The sequence below is a fragment of the Littorina saxatilis genome, linkage group LG3, assembly GCF_037325665.1.
Source record: "Littorina saxatilis isolate snail1 linkage group LG3, US_GU_Lsax_2.0, whole genome shotgun sequence".
In the NCBI taxonomy this organism is placed as follows: domain Eukaryota; kingdom Metazoa; phylum Mollusca; class Gastropoda; order Littorinimorpha; family Littorinidae; genus Littorina; species Littorina saxatilis.
Window position 1 is genome coordinate 9,557,927 of NC_090247.1, and position 27,404 is coordinate 9,585,330.

The 27,404-nt window shown below is 42.6% G+C and overlaps 2 protein-coding genes across 3 annotated transcripts in view; one reads left to right on the forward strand and one right to left on the reverse strand.

Annotated features, from left to right (window-relative positions):
* The window catches only part of LOC138961564 (protein DOP1A-like), a 63,633-nt gene extending 44,849 nt beyond the window's left edge, over positions 1 to 18,784 (forward strand). Inside the window, exons 29-32 of one of the 2 annotated variants that reach the window (XM_070333228.1) lie at positions 2,709 to 2,732; positions 10,079 to 10,243; positions 11,390 to 11,522; positions 12,359 to 18,784. In XM_070333228.1, the coding sequence (XP_070189329.1) occupies positions 2,709 to 2,732; positions 10,079 to 10,243; positions 11,390 to 11,522; positions 12,359 to 12,694 (658 nt within the window). In that variant the 3' untranslated portion in view covers positions 12,695 to 18,784. The remainder of the gene's footprint in view (positions 1 to 2,708; positions 2,733 to 10,078; positions 10,244 to 11,389; positions 11,523 to 12,358) is intronic. The other variant, XM_070333229.1, reaches the window with a different exon arrangement.
* Positions 18,785 to 19,029: 245 nt separating this feature from the next.
* LOC138961092 (pneumococcal serine-rich repeat protein-like) overlaps positions 19,030 to 27,404 on the reverse strand; it is a 40,315-nt gene continuing 31,940 nt past the window's right edge. The window contains exons 16-20 of the mRNA XM_070332688.1: positions 25,015 to 25,200; positions 24,156 to 24,253; positions 22,536 to 22,592; positions 21,784 to 21,938; positions 19,030 to 21,226 (exon numbers count right to left, since the gene is read on the reverse strand). Coding sequence (XP_070188789.1) covers positions 21,103 to 21,226; positions 21,784 to 21,938; positions 22,536 to 22,592; positions 24,156 to 24,253; positions 25,015 to 25,200 — 620 coding nt within the window. The 3' untranslated portion in view covers positions 19,030 to 21,102. The remainder of the gene's footprint in view (positions 21,227 to 21,783; positions 21,939 to 22,535; positions 22,593 to 24,155; positions 24,254 to 25,014; positions 25,201 to 27,404) is intronic.

Genomic DNA, 27,404 nt, shown 5'->3' on the forward strand with positions numbered 1-27,404 from the left:
GGGTTCCACTGTACTAAGGGGGGGTTCCACTGTACTAAGGGGGTTCCACTGTACTAAGGGGGTTCCACTGTACTAGGGGGGGTTCAACTGTACTAAGGGGGTTCCACTGTACTAAGGGGGTTCCACTGTACTAAGGGGGTTCCACTGTACTAGGGGGGGTTCCACTGTACTAAGGGGGTTCCACTGTACTAAGGGGGTTCCACTGTACTAAGGGGGTTCCACTGTACTAAGGGGGGGTTCCACTGTACTAAGGGAGGTTCCACTGTACTAAGGGGGTTCCACTGTACTAAGGGGGTTCCACTGTACTAAGGGGGTTCCACTGTACTAAGGGGGTTCCACTGTACTAAGGGGGTTCCACTGTACTAAGGGGGTTCCACTGTACTAAGGGGGTTCCACTGTACTAAGGGGGTTCCACTGTACTAAGGGGGTTCCACTGTACTAAGGGGGGGTTCCACTGTACTAAGGGGGGGGGTTCCACTGTACTAAGGGGGTTCCACTGTACTAAGGGGGTTCCACTGTACTAAGGGGGTTCCACTGTACTAAGGGGGTTCCACTGTACTAAGGGGGTTCCACTGTACTAAGGGGGTTCCACTGTACTAAGGGGGTTCCACTGTACTAAGGGGGTTCCACTGTACTAAGGGGGTTCCACTGTACTAAGGGAGGTTCTACTGTACTAAGGGGGGTTCCACTGTACTAAGGGGGTTCCACTGTACTAAGGGGGTTCCACTGTACTAAGGGGGGTTCCACTGTACTAAGGGGGTTCCACTGTACTAAGGGGGTTCCACTGTACTAAGGGGGTTCCACTGTACTAGGGGGGTTCCACTGTACTAAGGGGGGTTCTACTGTACTAAGGGGGGTTCCACTGTACTAGGGGGGTTCCACTGTACTAAGGGGGTTCCACTGTACTAAGGGAGGTTCCACTGTACTAAGGGGGTTCCACTGTACTAAGGGGGTTCCACTGTACTAAGGGGGGTTCCACTGTACTAAGGGGGGTTCTACTGTACTAAGGGGGGTTCCACTGTACTAAGGGGGTTCCACTGTACTAAGGGGGTTCCACTGTACTAAGGGGGGGTTCCACTATACTAAGGGGGTTCCACTGTACTAAGGGAGGTTCTACTGTACTAAGGGGGGTTCCACTGTACTAAGGGGGTTCCACTGTACTAAGGAGGTTCCACTGTACTAAGGGGGGTTCCACTGTACTAAGGGGGTTCCACTGTACTAAGGGGGTTCCACTGTACTAAGGGGGTTCCACTGTACTAAGGGGGTTCCACTGTACTAAGGGGGTTCCACTGTACTAAGGGGGTTCCACTGTACTAAGGGAGGTTCCACTGTACTAAGGGGGGTTCCACTGTACTAAGGGGGGTTCCACTGTACTAAGGGGGGTTCCACTGTACTAAGGGGGTTCCACTGTACTAAGGGGGTTCCACTGTACTAAGGAGGTTCCACTGTACTAAGGGGGTTCCACTGTACTAAGGGGCTTCCACTGTACTAAGGGGGTTCAACTGTACTAAGGGGGTTCCACTGTACTAAGGGGGTTCCACTGTACTAAGGGGGTTCCATTGTACTAAGGGGGGGTTCCACTGTACTAAGGGGGTTCCACTGTACTAAGGGGGTTCCACTGTACTAAGGGGGTTCCATTGTACTAAGGGGGTTCCACTGTACTAAGGAGGGTTCCACTGTACTAAGGGGGGTTCCACTGTACTGCCTACATGTAATTATATGCTTATGCGTGCTCTTAAAGACAGTAGAAAGTAAGATTTGGCAGACGGTTACCTGACGTTTGTCTCAACAATATTGTCTTTCTGCCAGCCCATGTAATATTCTGTCCTCTGTGTCTTCATATCCTAACTGTGAAGAATATTGATGGGGCTGTAGGACTGATACGTTGCCTGACTTTTTAAGGCCAACGAATACATCTTGAATCTGTGGAGAAGTAGTCTGACAGGATGATCTTTAATCAGGCATGGGAATTGTCCGCGAAATTGTGGATTTCGGAGAAAAGGAAATTACGTTTCAGCGAAAATAAGAAATTGGCCGCGGCAAAAAAAAAGGGTAAATTAAATTATATGTATACTATTGTCTCTCTGTCCATTATTTGCTTAAACGAGAACTATCAAAATATTGGTCTAAAATGCTAAAATTCGTTCCCCTGGACCTTCGGCCTCTTTTCAGAGTTTTTCTATTTTGGAATTCCCATGCCTGTTAATTTTGACTTTCACAATGGTAATAGATGGTGCGGAGTAGAACAATTGCTTGTATTATTTCTCCAGTCATTTAGTTTCTAAATCTTGTCCTTTGAAAATGGTTATGGATAACAAAGAGCTTTTTTTTATCTCCTCAGTCCACTAATTCATGAAATGAGGATGAACGTCTCTTGTTCATTTCGCTGCTTGTTATTCTCTGAAATGCCAGGAGACTGGTTCCCCATTACTCTCAGTTTTGTAATACACATGTCCTTTGCATGTGTAGTGCTTACTTCCCTTGGTTTGTCAGATTGCTGAGTCAAAAGTATTGTCTTTGAAAATGGTAATGGATAACATAGAGCAATTTTCTGAACTCCTCAGTCTACTAAGTCATGAGATGGGGATGAAAGTTGCGTGTTCGTATGCATTTAGAGCGCTTACTTCCCTTTGTTTCTCAGTCGTAAGTATTGTCTTTCAAACTGGTAATGGATAACATCGAGCAATTTACCTATATTATTTCCTCAGTCAGTACATCCGGACCCGCTCAAGGTAAACCCACCACCTTTCACTAGCATTCCTACTCTCTGTGTCCGTATCGTTGACCACTGGAGCGTCTGGTTCTTGGCGTGTTAACTGTCCGTATCATAGTCTGCTGTTGATCGTCATTCCCAGCACGGACGTTTGCTAGACATGTGTTTGTGTGTGTGTTCTCTAGACTTCCTTCTTGCATATAGAATGTTGGATGTTGTGCCGTTTACAAAATTGCAACGTTTGGGGATTGTGTATGCCATTTTTTTTGCACGAACCTACCAAAGTACTGGTGAACTGTGTTTTACTTTTACTGTTTGAATAATGTGAAATTGTGAAACTTGATCTGTTTTCATTTGCTTACAGTGCTTTGAATCGGTAACGCTTTTCTCAGAGTTACAATCCTGTTTTTGAAATTTGAATGCAGATCTCTGTGAAGCCACGTCGTTTTTATGGGTTGTGTTTTCTTGTTTTCAGTTAAAGTTTCATTTTTATTTTGTCGTTTTGCCTTTTGGTGGTGCTGGTAAATTGTTGAACCCAAACATTTTGATTTATTTCGTCTGTTTTCTGTTCCCAATCGTGTGGGTTTTTTTGTCTCCTGATTTTTATCAATTTTGTTCTTCTTCCAAGTCTTATCCCTGTGATTGCATTTGCTACACTGCCAGCAAGAAATTGATTAGTTGATGTTACAGTCAGTGCATGATTTTCAGAGACAGCGCAACTGTCATGTGTGATTTTACCAAAGAATTGTTTGCATTTTGTCGTGTACGGCCACGTGAAATGTAGAGCATGTGAATCCACAATCCCCACTCAAAAAAAATCTATTAAAGTAGCCGTTATGCTTCTTTAACAGATTGACCGCTTGCTAAATTAATAATTATTCAATCTATGAATATTCATTGTGTGTAGTCCCCACTCAAAACAACGATCTAGTAGCAGTTATGCTTCTTTAACAGATTGAGATCTTGCTTAGTAATTATTCATTGTATGAATATTCATTGTATGCATCTACAGTCCCCACTCAAAACAAGGATCTAGTAGCAGTATACTTCTTTAACATATTGACCGCTTACTTGATAATTATTCACTCTATGAACATTCATTGTCTATTCACACTTACTCTTCGATACACAAACCACAGACTCCATATCTATGTGAAATCACACTGTTTGCCTTACAACTTTCTATTCCTGCAGTCACACTAATTAGAATGCTTACACTTATTCCCAAGGGGTATAGATTTGCCCAAAGTCACACTAATGTAAATTACAGGTGCATGCTTTCAACAAAGATCATGAACATTTGAGAAAAATAACATACTGATGAGTTTGGAAGCAATTAGTAGAAGAAGAATACTTCTATATGAAGGAAGCGTTGCTTTTAAAAACTTAACACAGCTCATTATTTTCTTGAGAGAACAATATTCTTTGCACATTTGCTTTAGAAATTCACTTGAAACAAATGTATGCTTAATTAGCAGTTGCTTGTTTTAATGCTGCAGAGTTGATCAGTTAGAAAAAAGAGGTTAATTCACTCAGCCCCCCACCCTTCTAATTTACAACCATCAGATGTTTAAACAAGAATGTAGTGAGCTTTTGTGGTGTTGAGAACAGTACGGTCCAGGAAGAATTGGTAGAATGAATGCGTCTAAGTTGATGATGAAAGCAGAGAGAGTGAGTTGAAATGACTTTGATGTTTATCGACTGGAAAAGGGGATGACTTGTTTCTAATCACTCCGTGGTGTTTGGTACCTTGCTTCTCCACCCGCCCCCCCCCCCCCCACCCCCATTTTATTATTTATTTTTTGTGGTGTGTTAATGATATCTATAATGTTAGATTAAGATTAATAGACAATTTCTATGTCATTTTTGAATCCAACTGTCAACTGATTCTTGTGGTGAAGTTCATCAGTTACCGTGGAAATCTCACGATTAGGTTTTATTCCTGGTATTGCAATGCATAGGATTTTTGCAATGCATCGGATTTAGAAAAGCCATCAACATGAAAAACACAGACTGTTGTCTACTGGTAGTGTTGAACTGGTAAAGAAAATGTTACAGACTAGGTGTTGATAAATTGTGGTGTGCAATCAGCTATAAATCTCTTCTTCATATTTCATTAAAGTAGGTGGGGGTTGGAGGTAAATCGAGATGTTTTTGTTTTTTAATGTTTAGAATTGTTCTTTTCAAATATTTCTTCTTGAAAGTTATCTGCATGCCTGAATAACATCATTTTCATTCTTTATGGCAGCAGTAAAATGGGGAACCAATGTTAGTTAATTGCAGACAGTTTCTGTTTAGCTTGCATTGATTTTCTAGACTTAAGAAGCAGGGTACATTGATGTACATTGCTAGCTTGAATCCGCTTCATGGATAGTTTGATGTAGAAAAGAACCTGTTTGGTTTACGTCTGTGTTATTCTTCAGACTGTGTGCCAGCTAGGTACTTGCTTCATAATCACATTGCGCATTACATCGTTTTCCTTTTGCTCAGTGTACACAGTGGGAAAAGTGTCAGATTATTTACGTACCTCGATCCTCTCTCTTCCCCCATACACATCAGGGATGGCCAAATCGTCCGCCCGGTCGCCAGGGGCGAGTAAAAAACCCGCCGGGCTAGTAGAAACCGCCTGGCAACTTTCCCCGCTGGCCAATGAAAATTCTGGTCAAATGCAACCATTTTGGTTGTATGTAATATCGGGTTTTCAAGCCATATAAAAAACGCTCGCGCTGGACCCGAGTACTCTTCAGACTGGCTCACGTCAGGTCTTCACTGACAAGCTAGGAACAGACGGAAAATTCCGAACAAAAGTAAATGACGTCAAAGTCTCTTTCGCTTTGCGTGTAACTTTGTCATGACGTATTTTTGTGTGACGCGTTCGGCTGTTCTCTCAGCTCAATGGCTGCGTGTTGCCCCGCCGGTGTGAACTCCTCCTACGGCCAAGTCGTTTTTGTGGTTTATTTCGCATTTAGGTCCCAGGTAACATTATGAAGTTTTAATACGATCAATCGGACCTATTATCAACTTAGTGTATCAACTTTTGAACGAACTGCGCCCAGTAGTTTCCCAGCAATAAGCTGTTAAGTGGAGAAAGACACAGACACACACACAGACACACGATTAAAGTCTGCTGAGCCCTAATACTAGCGTACTCGGGGATAAACACTGCAGATCAACTGTGGTATGTACCGGGCCAGCAAAACTTCTGCCGGGCTAGTGACTAAATTGTTGAAGTTACTGGCCCGGCTGGCAAGTTAAATTTGTGAGACTTGGCCATCCCTGCACATCCACCATCTCACTGTCAGGTTATACGGATCAATACAAAGGAAAAAGGACCAGAAAGAACGAACAGCAGCCAAGATGTATCTTCTGTTTTCATCAATAGACAATTGTTCCAATACCAAGAAAAAAGGACCAGAAAGAACGAACAACAGCCAAGATGTATCTTCTGTTTTCATCAATAGACGATTGTTCCAATACAATAGGGAAAAGAACCAGAAAGAAGGAACAACAGCTAAGATGTATCTTCTGTTTTCATGAATAGACGATTGTTCCAATACAAAAGGGAAAAGAACCAGAAAGAAGGAACAACAGCTAAGCTGTATCTTCTGTTTTCATCAATAGACGATTTTTCCAATACAAAAGGGAAAAGAACCAGAAAGAAGGAACAACAGCTAAGCTGTATCTTCTGTTTTCATCAATAGACGATTGTTCCAATACAATAGGGAAAAGAACCAGAAAGAAGGAACAACAGCTAAGATGTATCTTCTGTTTTCATCAATAGACGATTGTTCCAATACAATAGGGAAAAGAACCAGAAAGAAGGAACAACAGCTAAGAGGTATCTTCTGTTTTCATCAATAGACGATTGTTCCAATACAATAGGGAAAAGAACCAGAAAGAAGGAACAACAGCTAAGATGTATCTTCTGTTTTCATGAATAGACGATTGTTCCAATACAAAAGGGAAAAGAACCAGAAAGAAGGAACAACAGCTAAGCTGTATCTTCTGTTTTCATCAATAGACGATTGTTCCAATACAAAAGGGAAAAGAACCAGAAAGAAGGAACAACAGCCAAGATGTATCTTCTGTTTTCATCAATAGACGATTGTTCCAATACAATAGGGAAAAGAACCAGAAAGAAGGAACAACAGCTAAGATGTATCTTCTGTTTTCATCAATAGACGATTGTTCCAATACAATAGGGAAAAGAACCAGAAAGAAGGAACAACAGCTAAGAGGTATCTTCTGTTTTCATCAATAGACGATTGTTCCAATACAATAGGGAAAAGAACCAGAAAGAAGGAACAACAGCTAAGCTGTATCTTCTGTTTTCATGAATAGACGATTGTTCCAATACAAAAGGGAAAAGAACCAGAAAGAAGGAACAACAGCTAAGCTGTATCTTCTGTTTTCATCAATAGACGATTGTTCCAATACAAAAGGGAAAAGAACCAGAAAGAAGGAACAACAGCCAAGATGTATCTTCTGTTTTCATCAATAGACGATTGTTCCAATACAATAGGGAAAAGAACCAGAAAGAAGGAACAACAGCTAAGATGTATCTTCTGTTTTCATCAATAGACGATTGTTCCAATACAATAGGGAAAAGAACCAGAAAGAAGGAACAACAGCTAAGATGTATCGTCTGTTTTCATCAATAGACGATTGTTCTAATACAATAGGGAAAAGAACCAGAAAGAAGGAACAACAGCTAAGATGTATCTTCTGTTTTCATCAATAGACGATTGTTCCAATACAATAGGGAAAAGAACCAGAAAGAAGGAACAACAGCTAAGATTTATCTTCTGTTTTCATCAATAGACGATTGTTCCAATACAATAGGGAAAAGAACCAGAAAGAAGGAACAACAGCTAAGATGTATCTTCTGTTTTCATCAATAGACGATTGTTCCAATACAATAGGGAAAAGAACCAGAAAGAAGGAACAACAGCTAAGATGTATCTTCTGTTTTCATCAATAGACGATTGTTCTAATACAATAGGGAAAAGAACCAGAAAGAAGGAACAACAGCTAAGATGTATCTTCTGTTTTCATCAATAGACGATTGTTCCAATACAATAGGGAAAAGAACCAGAAAGAAGGAACAACAGCTAAGATTTATCTTCTGTTTTCATCAATAGATGATTGTTCCAATACAATAGGGAAAAGAACCAGAAAGAAGGAACAACAGCTAAGATGTATCTTCTGTTTTCATCAATAGACGATTGTTCCAATACAATAGGGAAAAGAACCAGAAAGAAGGAACAACAGCTAAGATGTATCTTCTGTTTTCATCAATAGACGATTGTTCTAATACAATAGGGAAAAGAACCAGAAAGAAGGAACAACAGCTAAGATGTATCTTCTGTTTTCATCAATAGACGTTTTTTGGAAATAATTCTGTCAGGTAAAATTGTATGGGTGGTGGAAGAGTGAGCTTTTCTTGCAAAACCTTGTACAAATATTGGAGGGGCCAATCACTCGGCAGGGGTGTATCAAAACCTTGTACAAACATTGGAGGGGCCAATCACTAGGCAGGGGTGTGTCAAAACCGTGTACAAACATTGGAGGGGCCAATCACTAGGCAGGGGTGTGTCAAAACCTTGAACAAACATTGGAAGGGCCAATCACTAGGCAGGGGTGTGTCAAAACCTTGTACAAACATTGGAGGGGCCAATCACTAGGCAGGGGTGTGTCGGAAACACGTGGACAGGAGCACGTGTGAAGTTATTTGTCCGAGGAAAAGCAAGGGCATTCACTCTTTCACAACCCATACAAACCCAACAGGGTTATTTCTAAAAATCAGCTATTGTGAATATGATAAGATGAGATGATAAGATGAGATGAGATAAGATGATTATTTACCATGAGGGTAATGGTATAAGCAACAATAGTTGCTTTTTTTTTACAACAATGCAGCCCTCCTCGTGTTGAGGGATTACACTAGCGGTATATATTACATTTACAGGAACAAATCACAACATCCAGTATGTTTCTGCTTAGCATACATTGAAAACCTGCAGTACCCTTCTACAGTCAAATGAGCTGAAATGTGACCTACAGTGGTTAAATGTATGCGCGCAAGAAAAGAGATGTCAACAAATTCAGATTCAACATAAAAGATCAGTACAGTGGAACCCCCTTTTAAGACCCTGTTTTCTTATATTTTCTCTTCAAAACCTGGAAATGTACCCCCAATTTAAGACTCCCTCCTTTTTAAGATCTAATTTTCTTGGATTTATTTTAGAGGTTCCACTGTAAAAACATACAAATGAACTCAAATACTTCTTGAGAATAATCGGGGGCCCGGGTAGCTCAGGTGGTAGAGCATTGGACTTGTGATCGAGAGGTCGCTGGTTCGAATCCGGGCCGGGACGGACACGGGTCAACTTTATGTGCAGACCCAGAGTTGGTATCCATCTCCCACCCCCGTGTCACCACAATGGCACGTTAAAGATCTTGGTCATTCTACCATAAGTGCAGATGGCTGATACCACCTAAACACGCAAACATCAAATAGCCGTGAGGGCGTAAAACTCGAATCGAAAAAACCAATTCATGTTCAATATAGGCAATTAAGACCTGACGGACAATAAGCCCCTTAACATTTACTTTTTTTTTTGAGAATAAAAATCACACCCCTTCCCATCCTGCACTGGGAGCACCCGGAATACACTGCACACCAGCTGACTGTTGAGGTAATTGCAACATGAGACATGTGTACAAGTGTGACACGAGATCTAAAATCATCTTCTCTCTGAATTCTTCTTCTTCCCAAACACTTGCAGTTATCTATCAAAAAGTGTTATCACTTAATTTCTTCCCTTGTCTTCCATAGCGGAAGTGGGGTTGGGAGAGATGAGGGGTAGGTTGTGTGTGTGTGTGTTTGTGTGTGTGTGTGTGTGTGTGTGTGTGTGTGTGTGTGTGTTTGTGTGAGTGTGTTTGTGTGTGTGTGTGTTTGTGTGTGTGTGTGTGTGTGTGTGTGTGTGTGTGTGTGTGTGTGTGTATGTGTTTGTATTTTTGTGTGTTTGAGTGTGTGTCTTAGAGTATATGTGTGTGTGTGTGCTTGTGTGTGTGTTTAGTGTGTGTGTTTTGTGTGTGTGTGCGCGTGCGTGTGCATACGTACATATGTATGTGGATGTGTGTGTGTGCGCCTGCGTGCATATGTACGTATGTACGTGGGTGTGTGTGTATGTGTGTGTGCAAGCACATAATGTATGTGTGTTTTGTATTTGTACATCTAGCTGTGTGTGTGTCTTTTACACTTGAGGTGTGTTACATGAGGTCTTAGACAGGTCAACCCATTGTGTACATGTTTGTGAAGAGCGGTGTACCCACAAAGCCTACACCGTTGTGTGTTTTCAGGACACAGTTGCAGCGTATCGCAGCGCTGGACTCCAGCTGGGCTCACCTGGGCAACGGACTGAACGCTCACAACAACCCCAGCTGGCTCAGCCTCTACCTGTCTGTCTGCCGACTGCTTGACTTGTGTCTGGTCATGCCTGCCGACGCCGTGCCGCAGTTTCAGCTGTGAGTGTAAAAGACGTTTGACTATACAGTGGAACCTCCCTTCTAAGACCTCCAAAAGTCTGAGAAAATCAGGCCGTAGAAAGGAGGGACACTTGAAATAGAGTTACAGAGGTTCTGGACAGAAAATCAGGCCGTAGAAAGGAGGGACACTTGAAATAGAGTTACAGAGGTTCTGGACAGAAAATCAGGCCGTAGAAAGGAGGGACACTTGAAATAGAGTTACAGAGGTTCTGGACAGAAAATCAGGCCGTAGAAAGGAGGGACACTTGAAATAGAGTTACAGAGGTTCTGGAGAGAAAATCAGGCCCTAGAAAGGTGGGAAACTTGAAATAGAGTTACAAAGGTTCTGGACAGAAAATCATGCCTTAGAAAGGAGGGACACTTGAAATAGAGTTACAGTTACAGAGGTTCTGGACAGAAAATCATACCTTAGAAAGGAGGGACACTTGAAATAGAGTTACAGAGGTTCTGGACAGAAAATCAGGCCTTAGAAAGGAGGGAAACTTGAAATAGAGTCAGATTTACAGAGGTTCTGGACAGAAAATGTGAAAAAGCAAGGTTTTAAAATGGAGGGGATCTTAAATGAGGGGGGTATTGGGTGTGTTTGTGCATGAGTGTGTGTGTGTGTGTGTCTCTTAAAAGGGGGTTATTTCTACTGTATGATGTTGTGTGACATTGTATCTTGCCTGTCTGTCTGGACCTCAGGCAGTGTGTGGTCATGACTGCCCATGTTGTGATGCTGCAGATCCAGCTGTGCGAGGAAGAAGGAATGACTGATTTTTGGGGGGAAAAGTTCAGAAAAATGAATGTTCAGGCAAATCTGTTTTCAGACCTATTGAACACCTGTAAGCAGTGCGCTTTGAGACTAAAAGAAAACCCCATATCAACTCAGACCAGTTCATTTTGGTGTATGGGTGTGTGTGTGTGTGTGTGATGTGTGTGTGTGTGTGTGGGGGGGATAGGTGGGTTAGTGCACGTGTGAGTGTGTGCATGCATGGTGTGTGTGTGTCTGTCTGTGTGTGCATGCATGGTGTGTGTGTGTCTGTCTGTGTGTGCATGCATGGTGTGTGTGTGTCTGTCTGTGTGCATTTGCATTTGTCTTGTGAATAAACAAATGTTTTCATCTTGTCATATTCTCATGTGAAGGTATCGGTGGGCGTTTGTGGGGACGGCAGGCGAGGAGAAGCGAGGACACAGCGACGACAACACGCCCAAACAGAAAGACCAGCCCCGCTTCACCCCGCACATCGTCAGACTGGCCAGACTGCTCAACACAAGGGTTAGTATAACTCCTACACTTTTTTTCCCTTCATTTCTACATACTTACACCCGTTTTTCATGACTTTATTAGACTTGCCAGACTGCTTAACTCAAGGGTTAGCCACTCATACAGCGTTTTTCATGACTTTATTGGACTTGCCAGACTGCGTAACTCAAGGGTTAGCCACTCATACAGCGTTTTTCATGACTTTATTGGACTTGCCAGACTGCTTAACTCAAGGGTTAGCCACTCATACAGCTTTTTTTCACCCCTGATTTCGGAGTATATTTTCAACCATTGCTCTGGCAATGATTTAAAACATCGCTCTCACCCTTTATCAAATATCTTTTGGTAGAAGGCCTGATATCGTGTAAGATATCAGACAGGCAGATGTATCTCACAATCTTCTTCAACAGTACTCATCAAAAATGTTTCTTTAGAATCTGAGTTAAAAACTTCCCTCCTGAAAAGTTTTGAATCAGCAGAAGCCCTCACCCTGCATGCAACTCGGTAATGTTACCTGTCGGTTTCTGTGGCTGTAAGTTCATTCGTTTGTCTGCAGTCCGGCAAAGTTATTTGGATAACATTTTGTGCTTTTAATGTAGTCATCTGTGTTAGATTGTCATTCCTGTTATTGTGTGAGTACAGTGGAACCCCCCTGATAGGACCTCCAACATTATGAGAAGATCAGGCCTTTAAAAGGAGGGAGTCTTCAAATGGGGGTACATGTACACAGGTTAAGAACAGAAAATGTGAGAAAACAAGGTCTTAAAATGGAGGGAGTCTTAAAATGGAGGGTTTCACTGTACTACGGAAACCAGCACTGTACTGACAAGATAGCATGATGTGTGCAGCTGAACCGCCAAGCGCCCATTCTGCGCATCACACCGGGCCGACCTCTACTGACCATGGGCCAGCTTCGCTCCGTCGCCGACCTCCAACCCTTCTTCAACACCCTCTGTCTCCAGCAGTCCGAAAAGTCCGCCGCCACCCACGCCAAGAAACAGTCCGCCGGCCAGCAGAAAGCCAAGTCCGCCAGCGCACTGCAGGTTCCGGCATCAGGCATGACCAAGTCCGTGTCGGCGCCAGAGAAGCTGGAGTCCAAACTAGAACCAGAGACCCAACAGAAAACTTGCCGCCAGTTTGTCGAAGAGCTGCTGGAGAGAGATTTCCTGGAAATTGTGTCGTGAAGGGAGCTTTCCCTGAATTTAGTGGTCGTTCCGAGAGCTTTCTTGCAACAGAAGACTTGCCGTTGGTCCATTGAAATACTGCTAGGGAGAGTTATTTTTCCATAAACGGTGTCATAGAGGACAAGTTTTTGAGTTAAATTCCAAAAATGTGTCCTATCAGATCAGTTTAATGATGCTGTTTTTGGTACCTCCTTTTTGAAAAAAAGTATGTTAAACTTTTCTTTTTATCTGTGAAACCCATGAGTGTGCTGTAGAACATTGTTTTGAAAACGGCGTCAAGGCTGTTATAAATATGAAGTTTTTTGGGTGTTTGTTTGCTATTGAAAAGTAATTGGTGATAGAAGTTACAGAGAGGGTTTGGTTATGTGTGTTGATGTATGCGTTTGTGTATGTGTGTAAATTTAATCACCTTGCCGCTCTAGACTTGGACTTCACAGCCAACTGCAAGTCGAAAACAATTTGACGGACTACCCCAAGGTGTATGTGTGAAAAAGAGAGACGGTAAGATGGACGGTCAGACAGACAGACAGAATGAATGAATATGAAGTTATGTGTTTGTGAGTGCGTCTGTAGAATGATGCGGACGAGACTGATTATTTCTTGATCGTGTTCTATATGCTTGTGAATATTCCAATGAATTGACAGCATTTTCTAGAATGCTGTCAGATCAGTTACATCAGTCTGGTGTTGCTTCTGGTCATGTCGGTTAGATCTGGATAAGTTGCAATAATCCAGGATTTGATAAGTGATACAGCTGAATTGTAATTCGTCAGATAAGAGCTGTTTTATTTGTGGACTTGCTATCTTGTCCTGAATATGTTGGCAAGACATTTCTTTGAAGCTGTTGTTGTGTGTATCTTGGTATGCGAGGTGTTGACAACTACTGTCTTTCATTCTATGTTGATAATGTCGTAACAGAGATTTACTGCCTGCTTATTGGTATCAAGTGTGCATGTTGGTGAATAAACCGATGTTTTTAAGGTTGTGACCAGTTTTTCATTTCTCCAAAAGATAACCTTGTAATCAGTTCTCCTATGTTAGAAAATAATCTTATGATGGTTTTGTTTTTGCTCAGAGAATAATGTTGTTGTGCTTTCTTTTTCTTCAGAAAGTTATCTTTTAACCTCATTTGAATATTTATTCAGAGAATAATCTTGTAATCATATTTCTGTTCTATTTTGTTGGAAATAACTTGTAACCAGGTTCTTTTCTTCTCAGAACGTAATGGTACATCTTCTTTTCCCAATAGTTTAATTCCACAGTGTGTGTGTGTGTTTTGAGAGAGTATACTTACTTGAAATTTTGTGTGTGAATATTTAATTGAAATTCTTTCGTCCAAAGCACAAACTCCAAGCTCCAGGGTGCTTTGCTGTTAGCGTGTTAATGAGATAAAAAGTTAATGAAGTGTTATGTTAATCCTTGTCACCGTTTGCACGGGCAGGAGAACACTAGGGTAGAAGTACCAGACTGTGATTTGTTTTGATTAAGGTGATCGGGTTGATGAACATAATGATAAGATGTTTATAATGCAATGTTTTTGAGTAACAATGTTCATGACTATTATTGTGTACACGTACAAAGATTTAATGGTGATATGTGTAAATTAGTATGGATTGATTGACATATATGTTTTTGTTTTTTTCTGTTAGCAATGTGTTTTCTGGTAGAGATGTGTTTGACCGTTTCCAGAGAAAGGTGTACAGGTGAAAATGATTAACCTTCGCCCGTCCGGGTTATCGACTACGCACGGAAGTCATCGTGGGGCCGTGCGGACCATGCTTCTCATTTCCGTCTTTGAAAAACATGGGTCCGCACGGCCCCACGATGTTTGTAGTCTAAATATGACCTCTTTTTATTTTTATTACTTCTCGCTGGAATTTTAGGACATAAGAGCTTTTTAGGTGCCTGAGGCATTCTTAAAAGCTCATTAAAAAATTCCAACTAGTTTAAGAGATATTTGCAATTAAACACCCTTCTGGGTCCACACGGACCCACGACCACCGGCGAAGGTTAAGACATAGTAAATTTTAAGGGGCTTATGTCAGGTCTTAATTGCCTATATTGGACATGAATTGGTTTATACGATTCGAGTTTTTACGCCCTCACGGCTTTTGATGTATGCGTGTTTAGGTGGTATCAGCCATCCGCACTTATGGTAGAATGACCAAGATCTTTAACGTGCTATTGTGGTGACACGGGGATGGGAGATGGATACCGTCTCTGGGTCTGCACATAAAGTTGACCCGTGTCCGTCCCGGCCCGGATTCGAACCAGCGACCTTTCGATCACAAGTCCAGTGCTCTACCACCTGAGCTACCCGGCCGCCAAAGACATACAGTCAAACCTGTCAATAAATACCACCCAAGGGACTGTTATAGACAGGTGTTTGATGTGGAAAACAAACTCGTCTGTGATCCTTTGGGGTGGTTGCTTGAAAGGTGATCGCCAGGGCAGGTCCGTTCGACCATGGTGTGTGTGTGTGTGTCGGTGACTTTAAGTCTCCGTGAGTGTGAATGAGTGTATGTGCGCCTTGAGTCGCCTGTTGGTGAGATATGTGCGCGTTATAAATATTCGTATTATTATTATTATTATTATATTAAGGATCTTAATCACTTGTCCATTGGTTCTGCTTGATTTTGTTTTGTTAATTTTTAAAAATTTTGTTGTTTGTTATTGTCTCTCATTCATTCATGTACGAGTGTGTTCACAAGTAGTAGATTCTGTTTTCAACAACGTACTTGTCTGTATTTCTTTGACTTAATTGCCTGAAGAATAATGATTCAATGACATTTGTGAAGCTAAACTTCAGCCGTCATTCCATGTGAAACCTGAGTGTTTCATTTGTGTGTTGATTGTTGGGCTTATTATTATTTTGTTGTTGTTGTTGTTTCTGTTGCTTGAATAATGAATAATGTACACATGAATAGTTGTGTTAAAAAATAACGCAAATCATTATCAGTTTTGTGTGCAATAACTTTCGTCCATTGCTTTCAGTATTTTGTACAGGCTAAGTCGGTGCTGGCTGAGAACTATGTCCTAATATTGCTCTTTTTTCTACCCCATTTCTTTTTCTTCAAATGTCACACATTCTTTATTTTCAATGTGATCAAGCTTTCCCCTGTAGTTCGATGCTTCTATTTAAATGCAATCAGCTTTCCGTCGTACTCTGATATTCTGAAACTGAAATCCTGGAGAGAATTTTGGGGTGGGGGGTATTGTTGCTGTCTTTTCCATGTTTGATAAGTCTCTCTGTTGAAGTTGTGTGAAAAGTGTATTCGTCTTACTTGCTTCATTCCATTCTGATGGTTGTGACTGTTCTACCCAGCCTTGTACAGCCCTCACCCTCTCTTCTCTTTCAACTTTCTGTGTGTGTGTGTGTGTGTGTGTGTGTGTGTGTGTGTGTGTGTGTGTCTATCTATCTGTCTGTCACTGTGTTACTGTGTTATTGATTTGAAATTTGGACTTTGTATTTTATCAATCTTTGAGCGTGCCATTACAGAGCCTCATATTTGGACTTTGTATTTTATCAATCTTTGAGCGTGCCATTACAGAGCCTCATATTTGGACTTTGTATTTTATCAATCTTTGAGCGTGCCATTACAGAGCCTCATACAAACAATCTTTCATACCAGATTGATTTAATGGCACACTCCTTTCCGTGAAAACAGCGCTGCTCATTATCTCAGATCTGGTCCGGTTTGTATGTGGTGTAAGACTATCTCTCCACTGGGACACATACCCATAATCAACATTCGGTCTGCTTTCTCTGCAGAGTAGGATTTTTGTATGAATTCATTTCTTTCTTCTTCTTCTTCTTCTGCGTTCGTGGGCTGAAACTCCCACGTACACTCGTGTTTTTTGCACGAGTGGAATTTTACGTGTATGACCGTTTTTTACCCCGCCATTTAGGCAGCCATACGCTGTTTTCGGAGGAAGCATGCTGGGTATTTTCGTGTTTCTATAACCCATCGAACTCTGACATGGATTACAGGATCTTTTTTGTGCGCACTTGGTCTTGTGTTTGCGTGTACACACGGGGGGTGTTCGGACACCGAAGAGAGTCTGCACACAAAGTTGACTCTGAGAAATAAATCTCTCGCCGAACGTGGGGACGACGACTCATGCTGACAGCGGCCAACTGGATACAAATCCAGCGCGCTACCGACTGAGCTACATCACCGCCCTAATTCATTTGTTTGAAGCCGCTGGTTGGTGTGTGTCCAAGAGGAGGGATTGCCTTATCCCCTGTAAGAGCCTGGTCAGATCTGAGATGGTCAGCCCAGTGGTTTCCCCTGTAAGAGCCTGGTCAGATCTGAGATGGCCAGTCCAGTGGTTTCCCCTGTAAGAGCCTGGTCAGATCTGAGATGGTCAGCCCAGTGGTTTCCCCTGTAAAAGTGTAAGAGCCTGGTCAGATCTGAGATGGTCAGCCCAGTGGTTTCCCCTGTAAAAGTGTAAGAGCCTGGTCAGATCTGAGATGGTCAGCCCAGTGGTTTCCCCTGTAAAAGTGTAAGAGCCTGGTCAGATCTGAGATGGCCAGTCCAGTGGTTTCCCCTGTAAGAGCCTGGTCAGATCTGAGATGGTCAGCCCAGTGGTTTCCCCTGTAAGAGCCTGGTCAGATCTGAGATGGTCAGCCCAGTGGTTTCCCCTGTAAGAGCCTGGTCAGATCTGAGATGGTCAGCCCAGTGGTTTCCCCTGTAAGAGCCTGGTCAGATCTGAGATGGTCAGCCCAGTGGTTTCCCCTGTAAGAGTCTGGTCAGATCTGAGATGGTCAGCCCAGTGGTTTACATGGTAACAAGTGTGTTTTTGTGAGAGCTTAACGTTGCATCATTTGTTCTGTCAGTAAATTGGGGTTGTGTAATCGGGAACACATTAGCTTCATCTAAAAAGATCCTGTAATCCATGTCAGAGTTCGGTGGGTTATAGAAACACAAAAATACCCAGCATGCTTCCTCCGAAAACGGCGTATGGCTGCCTAAATGGCGGGGTAAAAAACGGTCATACACGTAAAATTCCTCGTGCAAAAAACACGAGTGTACGTGGGAGTTTCAGCCCACGAACGCAGAAGAAGAATCTAGTGATTCTCTAGAAATGTTGTTCATACAACAATAGGTCATTGGTATTTGCAGCTATCTTGATGTGGCCATCAACTTTCCAGTTTATCTTCACTGTAAGTCACCAGCATGGGTTTGCTACAAATGTTCTGGATATCAGTCCCTTTAAATGGGAGCTAGATTCACACAGCCATCACACATGCTTTTCAATCTGTACAAAAAAAACTAGCTGGTGATCTGAGAACTAGTTTCTAATGGCGTTCTTGCAGCCAAGGTAAATAATAAGAGCGAGACAGTTTGTGGGATCCAATACACATGTATCTATGTGTAAATCATCAGGGGTGGGACTTTTCCGCGAAGAGAATGTCTTTTTTAGCTGATCCAAACGAGTTGAATTTTAGTCTCAGAATGCACCAGATTGCACAGATTTTAATGTACCATTTAAAACAAATTTGGGGGAGCCCCAGAAAAAAAGGGATTTCCTTTTTTTTCATCACAAGAGAGTCCCACCCCTGAAATCATCCAGTAAACTTGGTTTACATACTACATTTAATTAAAACCATAATACATGACTAAAATTATACAGCAGTTATGATCTGATTATTATTTGTTCGCCAAGAATAGATGTGGGTTCATACTGAAGTTTCGTCGGATCTGATATACAAAAGGAAGTAAGCGCTCTAAATGCATACGACATGTGTAATGGAGTAAGTGAGAGTTATGAGGAACCAGTCTCCTGGCACCTGGGAAAATAACAAGCATTGAAATGAACAAGCCACTTCTATTCTGAATTTTTTAAAGTTTTGTCGTTGCTTATTTTTCTTTCTGAAATAAGTTTTTCATACAAAACTGTTTTTCCTTTGCGGTAATAAAGCTGATGTTTCACATTTAATGAGGGAAAGCATTCATTTAGAAACAGATATGAATGTGTTATGTTTCTTGACTTGCTGGGTGACGGTGGATTTTGTTCATTCTAATATCATTCTGATCATGTCATGCTGTGCTTCCCGAAGAAAGAAATAAACTGCTCTGAAATCTTCTTGTATTTGTTGTACTCATTGTATATTATTTTCCTGTGTGCTTGTATGCAGTCTCATGAGGTGTTGTGCGTGTTGGAGAGATTGATAAATGATATACTGTATGACTAGTGAACTGGCTTTCAGAATTTTTATAAAAAATGTTATGTAATAACAGAGAGAGAGGGAGAGAGAGTGAAAACATCCATTCACATAAAAAAGCTAGCACTTCAGTCTTTCACACAGAAAATTCAACTCGAACATCAAGCATGTGCAATGTGTTCTTTCCTTTACTGAAAGGAGGCAAAGATCAGAATCAATGAAATCACTGGAAACATCTCACACACACACACACACACACAAAGCACTTTGTTTGAAATTCAATAATGCAGGGCTAACACCTTTCCGGTTCTTGCCGGAAATCCGGTTTTTGAAAACTGTTTTAAAACCGGAAAATCTGGTTTCTTAAAAGTAAAACTTCGTTCTTTGTCCCTACAAGATAATAACAAAAAAGCCTCAGCTTCTGGGGGGCACCGCCGTGGACCCTGGCCTTTCAGGTTTTTCCATTTTTGTTGGTGTTAGCCCTGATAATGCCTCCATTACAAGCCTGGGCTGAAAATGTAAATTAAACTTGGATGATGAAAATTGTTGCAAAATCTTCTACATTCCTTCACCAATGTGTTTAAAAAAAAAAATAAAAAAAAAAGGTGAATAAAATGACAGCTCTTCAAACCGGGTAAAAAGTTCTCACAAGTTGAAAAAAACTATTCAATCCATATTTCGTCGCCTGCTGAACGGCCCTGTGTACCCAGCTTTCTCATATCTCTTACACAACCGTGTGTACATAAACAAATGATCTCTTTGTGGTATGTACAAGGCACGAGCATCCATTCATGGCCTACAACTAGTCCAGAACGCTGCTGCCAGGCTGACGTTGAGGAAGACGAAGCGAGACCACATCACCCCCCTACTTCGCTCCTTGCACTCGCCATCGTCGAACGCTGAAGAAGAAGAAGCTCCTTGCACTGGCTCCCTGTCAACACCCGAATCTCCTACAAACTGTCCACTCTCGTCTACAAGTGTCTCAACGACTCTGCTCCCAAGTACCTTCAATCCTCCCTGGACCTGTACACCCAGCCCTCTGACCGTCCCCTTCGTTCTGCTGCTGACCCACTCTGCCTTCACATCCCTCGCATCTGCTGGTCAGCGTGCATTCCCCTCCGCGGGCCCCTCCGTCTGGAACTCCCTGCCGCTTGAGCTTCGCCAGAGCCCCTCTCTTGATGCGTTCAAGAGTAGGTTGAAGACTCAGTTCTTCCCGTCGCTGGCTGCGACTTTCATGTTCGACGTGATGTGTTGTGCCCCAAAAGACATTCTTGTGCTGTGCTCTGTGAGAGGTGGTTTCTTTGTGTTTAATATTATTTTGTTTGGACCTAGCTATTGATGTGTACATTGTTGTTAAACAGTTGTTTGTTGTATGTTTATCAGGGTTTGCTAGTGTGTGATAGGGTTCGTGTCCGTCTGTAGATGTTAGTTTCTTTGTTAGTCCTGTGTTGACAACTCTTCGACAAGCGCTCGGAACTGTACCCACGGAATACGCGCTATATAAGCTTCATATTGATTGATTGATTGACGAGCAATTGAAACCTTCACTCTTCTCAGACATTTCATGGCAAGATTTCATCACAATTATCTCCATTCACTTGGGCTTTGACTCAAAGCCAATTTCTATTCACTCACATACAGCACAATGTGAATCACATTCTCTCCCCCCCCCCCCCCCCCTTTAAAAACAAACAGTTTTTGTTACAATGTATAGCTTGTCTGCGGTAATACACCAAACAATGTATATCCTGCCTGCAGTAATGTTGACCGACACCAAACAATGTATATTATATCGCACAATGCATGGTGTACAAACCATGAATGTTGCACAATGTTATGGGCTGACATAGAGGCCAAAAACACTGTGCATTGTGATTTTATACAATCTTGTCATCAGAAATTTCCTACAACACGACTTCACTCAATTAAGTAACATATATCCTAGCAGCACATTCATGACATTTCATTCAACAAGAAATGCACAGAACTAAATATTAAAATCATGCAGCATGTTGTCTCAGTCATGGTTGTCGTCCAAGGTGTGTGTGAATGCAGAGCGGTGGATACTACCGGTGCCGGTCTGTGTGGAGATGGTCATTGGTCGTCCTCAATGGTGTGTGTGAATGCTGAGCGGCGGATACTACCGGTGCCGGTCTGTGTGGAGGTCATTGGTCATCCTCAATGGTCTGTGTGAATGCTGACCGACGGATACTACCGGTGCCGGTCTGTGTGGAGATGGTCATTGGTCGTCCTCAATGGTCTGTGTGAATGCTGAGCGACGGATACTACCGGTGCCAGTCTGAGTTGAGATGGTCAGCTTGCGAGGCTTGGCTTCTTCCTCCTCCACACCGGCCTTGGTGCGTCTGCAAAACATTGCAAGGTGTTAAAGCTGTCTGCTTAACTGTGTAAACCATGACATCACCAATACATATCTGTCTAGGATTTTAAACAAGGAAAGAGTATACATGTACTTACATTTGGGCACACATAGTCAAAATGTCATGTTCATCCTGTGCACTGTTTGATTTTCTTACTGAGTTTATTTCATGTTTTGACATTGGTGTCAGTTATGAAATCAATTCTGTATCAAATTTCCACTGTGAGTGTGAGTGTGAGTGTGTGTGTGTGTGTGTGTGTGTGTGTAGACTGTGTGTGTGTGTGTTTAGACTGTGTAGTCGTGTTTCTGTGTGTGTGTGCATCCCTTTGCGCATGCATATATGTGTGCACTCATTGTTTTTCTTCTTTGCTCATGGGCTGAAACTCTCACGTACACTCGCGTCTTTTTACGAGTGGATTATTACGTGTGTAACCATTCTTACCCCACCATTTAGGCAGCCATACATTTATTTGGAGGATGTGTGCACTTGTCATCTTCAACACACCCTCTCAGTCACTATCATCACATTACCACTGCACTCACCCCGCCCTGTAGAAGTGGAGGTCACCGTGGTTGGTGCCGTACACGATTCCCTCCCCTACGTCAGGCAGCCAGCGTGCAGAGTTGACACTGACGGGCGACATGCCGCGTACCAGAGGTGTCGGTCGTCTCACCGGGTGGTACAGGTCTGTCACATGCTGTCAAACACAGACAAGAGAGAACGCATGAAACTCAGTTATGATGCAGCTGACACAAGTGACTGGAGCAAGCAAAAAAGTGTTGATGTTTTGAGTTTTATTGGACTAGCTCCGTGAGTAAAGATTTGATGAAGCAGTTGAGACGGATTTATTACCTTGAACCATTGCTGAAACTCCTTAACCAACAGTAAGAGTTTTACTAGCAGACTCAAGAACATAATACAATTCTCAACTCACACTTTGTACTCAGTATGTCAGAAATACGTTTCTAACCTTCAATGTATAGCAGAGAAAAGCTAGTCACATAAACACAATAGACGATTTTTGAAAACAACTCTTTACCTAGGCCAAGCTTTCAAAATGAGGCGGAGTATGTTCCACGCTTCCGATCAGGTTCATCCTGCGATCGGGACGAACAACTAACTCTGATGTGTATGTTATGCAGCGTGCGCACAATATGATACCCTTTTTTCTTTCTCTACCAAACCGCTGAAAATCCTGACACAGTTATTTGCAGACAACGTCTATTCTATTATTTACTGAGTTCTTCAGATATCGATGTGTAAATTGCAAGGTAAGTAAGTTAAAGCCACTGACCATCATAGAGTATTCTCCGGCCCCCGCCTTGTTCAGTTTGAAGGTCTGACCCACCAACTGTGGACAGAAGAACAAAATTCATAAATAGATAAATAAACGTTTCATGCACCCAAGGCATCTCCCATGATCACAAACAAGAAAACGCATAAATACACTATCTTTTCTCATTCGTTTATATTTTATCAATGCCTGTCAAATGTTATTTTCTTCCGAATGCAGTCTGAACAGTTTGTGCGCATACGGAAAATGATACAAAAATGGTATGAGAAAACATGAACAGACACACACAGCTATAATATATAGTACACAAGCAACCAACATCACACTCAGACACCCACAGACATACACACTCAGACACCCACAGACATACACACACTCAGACACCCACATACGCACAGACATACACACACACAGACACCCACATAAGCACAGACATACACACACAGACACCCACATAAGCACAGACATACACACACCCAGACACCCACATAAGCACAGACATACACACACTCAGACACCCACATAAGCACAGACATACACACACTCAGACACCCACATAAGCACAGACATACACACACACAGACAGAAGAAGAAGGCACATAATCAACAATGAACATCATGTACAGTAAGCCAGTGGTCGCACACCAAGTCACGGACCTGTATCCAGACCTGTATCCAGACAGACGTGTATCCAGACAGACGTGTATCCAGACAGACAAACGGATAGACAGAAAGACAGACAACAAATATGGAACCCTTCTAGAGTACATAACCAAACATTATCATGACACACAATTACCACCTGGTCAGCTACCTGTATCCAGACAGATACAGACAGACAGACAGACAGACAGAGACAGACATACAACAAATATGGAACCCTCCTAGCGTACATAACCAAACATTATCATGACACACAATTACCACCTGTATCCAGACAGATACAGACACAGACAGAGACAGACAAAAAATGATAGATAGCCAGCCAGCCAGCCAGAAAGACAATCAAAGACAGACACAGTCAGCCAGCCAATGACAGACAGCCAGCCAGCCAGACAATGACAGCCAGCCAGCCAGCCAGCCAATCGATCAATCAATATGAGGCTTATATCGCGCGTATTCCGTGGGTACAGGTCCAGGGATTTTTTTTAATTTTTATTTTTTTTTATTTTTATGCAATTTATATTGCGCACATATTCAAGGCGCAGGGATTTATTTATGCCGTGTGAGATGGAATTTTTTTTACACAATACATCACGCATTCACATCGGCCAGCAGATCGCAGCCATTTCGGCGCATATCCTACTTTTCACGGCCTATTATTCCAAGTCACACGGGTATTTTGGTGGACATTTTTATCTATGCCTATACAATTTTGCCAGGAAAGACCCTTTTGTCAATCGTGGGATCTTTAACGTGCACACCCCAATGTAGTGTACACGAAGGGACCTCGGTTTTTCGTCTCATCCGAAAGACTAGCACTTGAACCTACCACCTAGGTTAGGAAAGGGGGGAGAAAATTGCTAACGCCCTGACCCAGGGTCGAACTCGCAACCTCTCGCTTCCGAGCGCAAGTGCGTTACCACTCGGCCACCCACCCAATGATCACCTGTCACCCACCTGGTCAGTGACCTGTATCCACATCATCCTCTTGGAGGCCAGCCCCACCATCACATACTGGTTGCTAGGCGACAGGCTGACCGATATGGCATTGGGCCCTGCACACAACAAAACACTGGTTGACTGATTGAACACTTTGGTACACTGCAGTCCTTTGGCAGAACTTTCATCTGCTACATCATATATAACACAGTGGTTGTAGTCTCAAATAATCAGAATGCGAACAAACACACAAACTTCATTGATCTTAGGAGAGCCGAGTGACAATGTCGTGTGTGTGTGTGTGTGTGTGTGCGCGCGTACGTGCGTACTTGTGAGTGTGTGGGTACTTGTGTGTGTGCATGTGTACTTGTGTGTGTGCGTGCGTACTTGTGTGTGAGTGTGTGCGTGCTATTGTCTGTGTGTGCGTGGCATCCGATTAGATGGCCAAAGACTGATGACTGTCGACTTTGTTCAATCATTAATTTGTGTTGACAATTCCGTAGCTTTTGGCGGCTAGTAAGAGAGGACCACTATACCTTGCATCAAGTAAGAGAGGACCACTATACCTTGCATCAAGAGAGGACCACTATACCTTGCATCAAGTAAGAGAGGACCACTATACCTTGCATCAAGTAAGAGAGGACCACTATACCTTGCATCAAGTAAGAGAGGACCACTATACCTTGCATCAAGTAAGAGGTTGTGCATTTTTTGTCATTTTGTGCCTGCACACAATTTTAAAGACCACAGTACAGTCTGAGAAAGTGGAACATCATAAACGACACCCCGATTGTGGTTCTTTATTTTTTTCTTTCTAACCATTCCCGTCTGAACATTTTTCCTGTAAGAAAAGTATTTCCTTCCCAGCATGACTGACCGAAGCTCTTGGTGTAGAGGCACTGTCCGAAGGACTCGGAGCGCAGGGAGAAGACAGCTAGGATGTTGTCGTCAGGGAAACCGCCGTGGTTGTTGACGAAGGTTGCCAGCAGGGATGAGTCGCGCGAGATGTCGATGCTGGCGTCGTTGTGAATCTTGCAGTGCTCCACCACGACATTGGCTTTGGCTGGAAAAGGAAATAATGCTGTGTGTTTGTCATAGTGAAACCCCCTTTCAGACCTAGACAAACCTGAGAAAATGATGTATCAAAAAGGAGGGAGTCTTAAAATGGGTTTGTTTGTTTGTTTGTTTGTTTGTTTGTTTGTTTGCTTAACGCCCAGCCGACCACAAAGGGCCATATCAGGGCGGTGCTGCTTTGACATTTAACGTGCGCCACACACAAGACAGAAGTCGCAGCACAGGCTTCATGTCTCACCAGTCCTAGCACTAACCCCATAATGCCAGACGCCAGGCGGAGCAGCCACTAGATTGCCAATTTTGAAGTCTTAGGCCAACAAAAAAAATTGTCTGTTTCTGGTCACCCGACCGACTCTAAATTTCGGCGCCGACCCTAAACTTTTTTTTTCCAAACTCAAAATTTTTATATTTTTTTTGGTGGTAAAGGACAGGGTGAGAAAATGAACAACAAAAACGTGTGAAACCGAAAGTCCGCTGACGATATGTAAATGTGTTGAGTGTCTTGTCTCTATGTATAGTGAATCCAGTCTCTTTGCCCGATTTTTAAAGTTAGTTTTATTGGTCTACATTTGGGGTAAAAAAATTAAAAAAAAAAATTAAAAAAAATCCCAACCTACCGACCCTATTTTTTTTTAGCCATGTTACCAGAAACAGACAATTTTTTTTTTTTTGCCTTAGGTATGACCCGGCCGGGGTTTGAACCCACGACCTCCCGATCACGGGGCGGACGCCTTACCACTAGGCCAACCGTGCCAGAATCTTAAAATGGGGGTTATGTTCATTTAGAGAACAGAAAGTCTGAAAAATCTAGCTCTCCAAAAGGGGGAAGTCTTTTAATTTGGGGGGGGGGGGGGGGGGGGCCAAGAGGGAGGTCTCACTGTACCACTTGGCAAGCATTTTGTGATTAGAAATTAGATTTATGGGTCCTCCGAAAGCGGCATATGGCTGCCTAAATGGCGGGGTAAAAACGGTCATACACGTAAAATTCCACTCGTGCAAAACATGAGTGTACGTGGGAGTTTCAGCCCACGAACGCAGAAGAAGAAGAAGAAGATTTATGGGCATGGGGCTTTGATCTTACATTCTAATGTGTTTGTTTTATTACTGTACGTTTGACATGCCAACAGACACTGTTTCTCTTCATATATTCCTATTATGACCCACAATAAAGCTGTAGTGAACTGACTGGTATTGACGACATTTTCCCCTAAAAACAGAGCATGGCTGACAAAATGGCGGGGTAAAACTCTCATACACGTAAAAACCCATTCATGAAAAAACACAAGTGTACGTGGAAGTTACAGCCCACAGAAGAAGAAGAAGAAGTATGATATTGTAATGTATTGAAAGGAATAAACAACTACTGCTACCTCATCTTTTTTTTTTGTACATACATTTTTACTGGAATCTTTCTTTAACTTTCTATATGAAGGGCAGCATATTATTTAACTCCCATTCTTTTCGGGAATGGTTTGTCAGCTCTTTGTGTGTGTAAGAAAATGCCTTCCCCTGTCCACTGCAGAAAAACACACTCACACACACACACATACTAACACACACAATGAAGCACACCCACAACCTGGTGGTGGCATCAACTACTCTGAAGCATCCCAAATAGTGTGGCCTACACCATAGATCTTTCTTTATTTGGTGTTTAACGTCGTTTTCAACCACAAAGGTTATATCGCGACGGGGAAAGGGGGGAGATGGGATAGAGCCACTTGTCAATTGTTTCTTGTTCACAAAAGCACCAATCAAAAATTTGCTCCAGGGGCTTGCAACGTATGTGTAGTACAATATGTGTGAGTTTAGATAGAGCGGACAGCGTCAGATAAACTCTATTTAAACGAGACAGATTAGCCGCGGGTGGAGGAGGAGGATGTTAGATACTTGAGGTAGGCCTTAAGGGATCAGTGTTGGCAGGTAGGGAAGAGAGGGTAGTAGAGCAGGATATCAACACTTAGGCCCGTAATTAGAAAGAGAGGGGAGAGGCGGACTTGTTAAAGTCAAGGAGAAGAACCCAGCCGCAATGTCCATGTTGCCGGGGGGCTTGCACGTGTGATGCATCAGCGGGGGTCTATAAGAACGGGAGAGCAACACATTGTGGTCAGTCCTTACCAGCGCGGCGCAGCGGGCATATGCCAACTATTTCTTACATACTGTGTAGTACAATAATTACCTTACTGGAAGAAT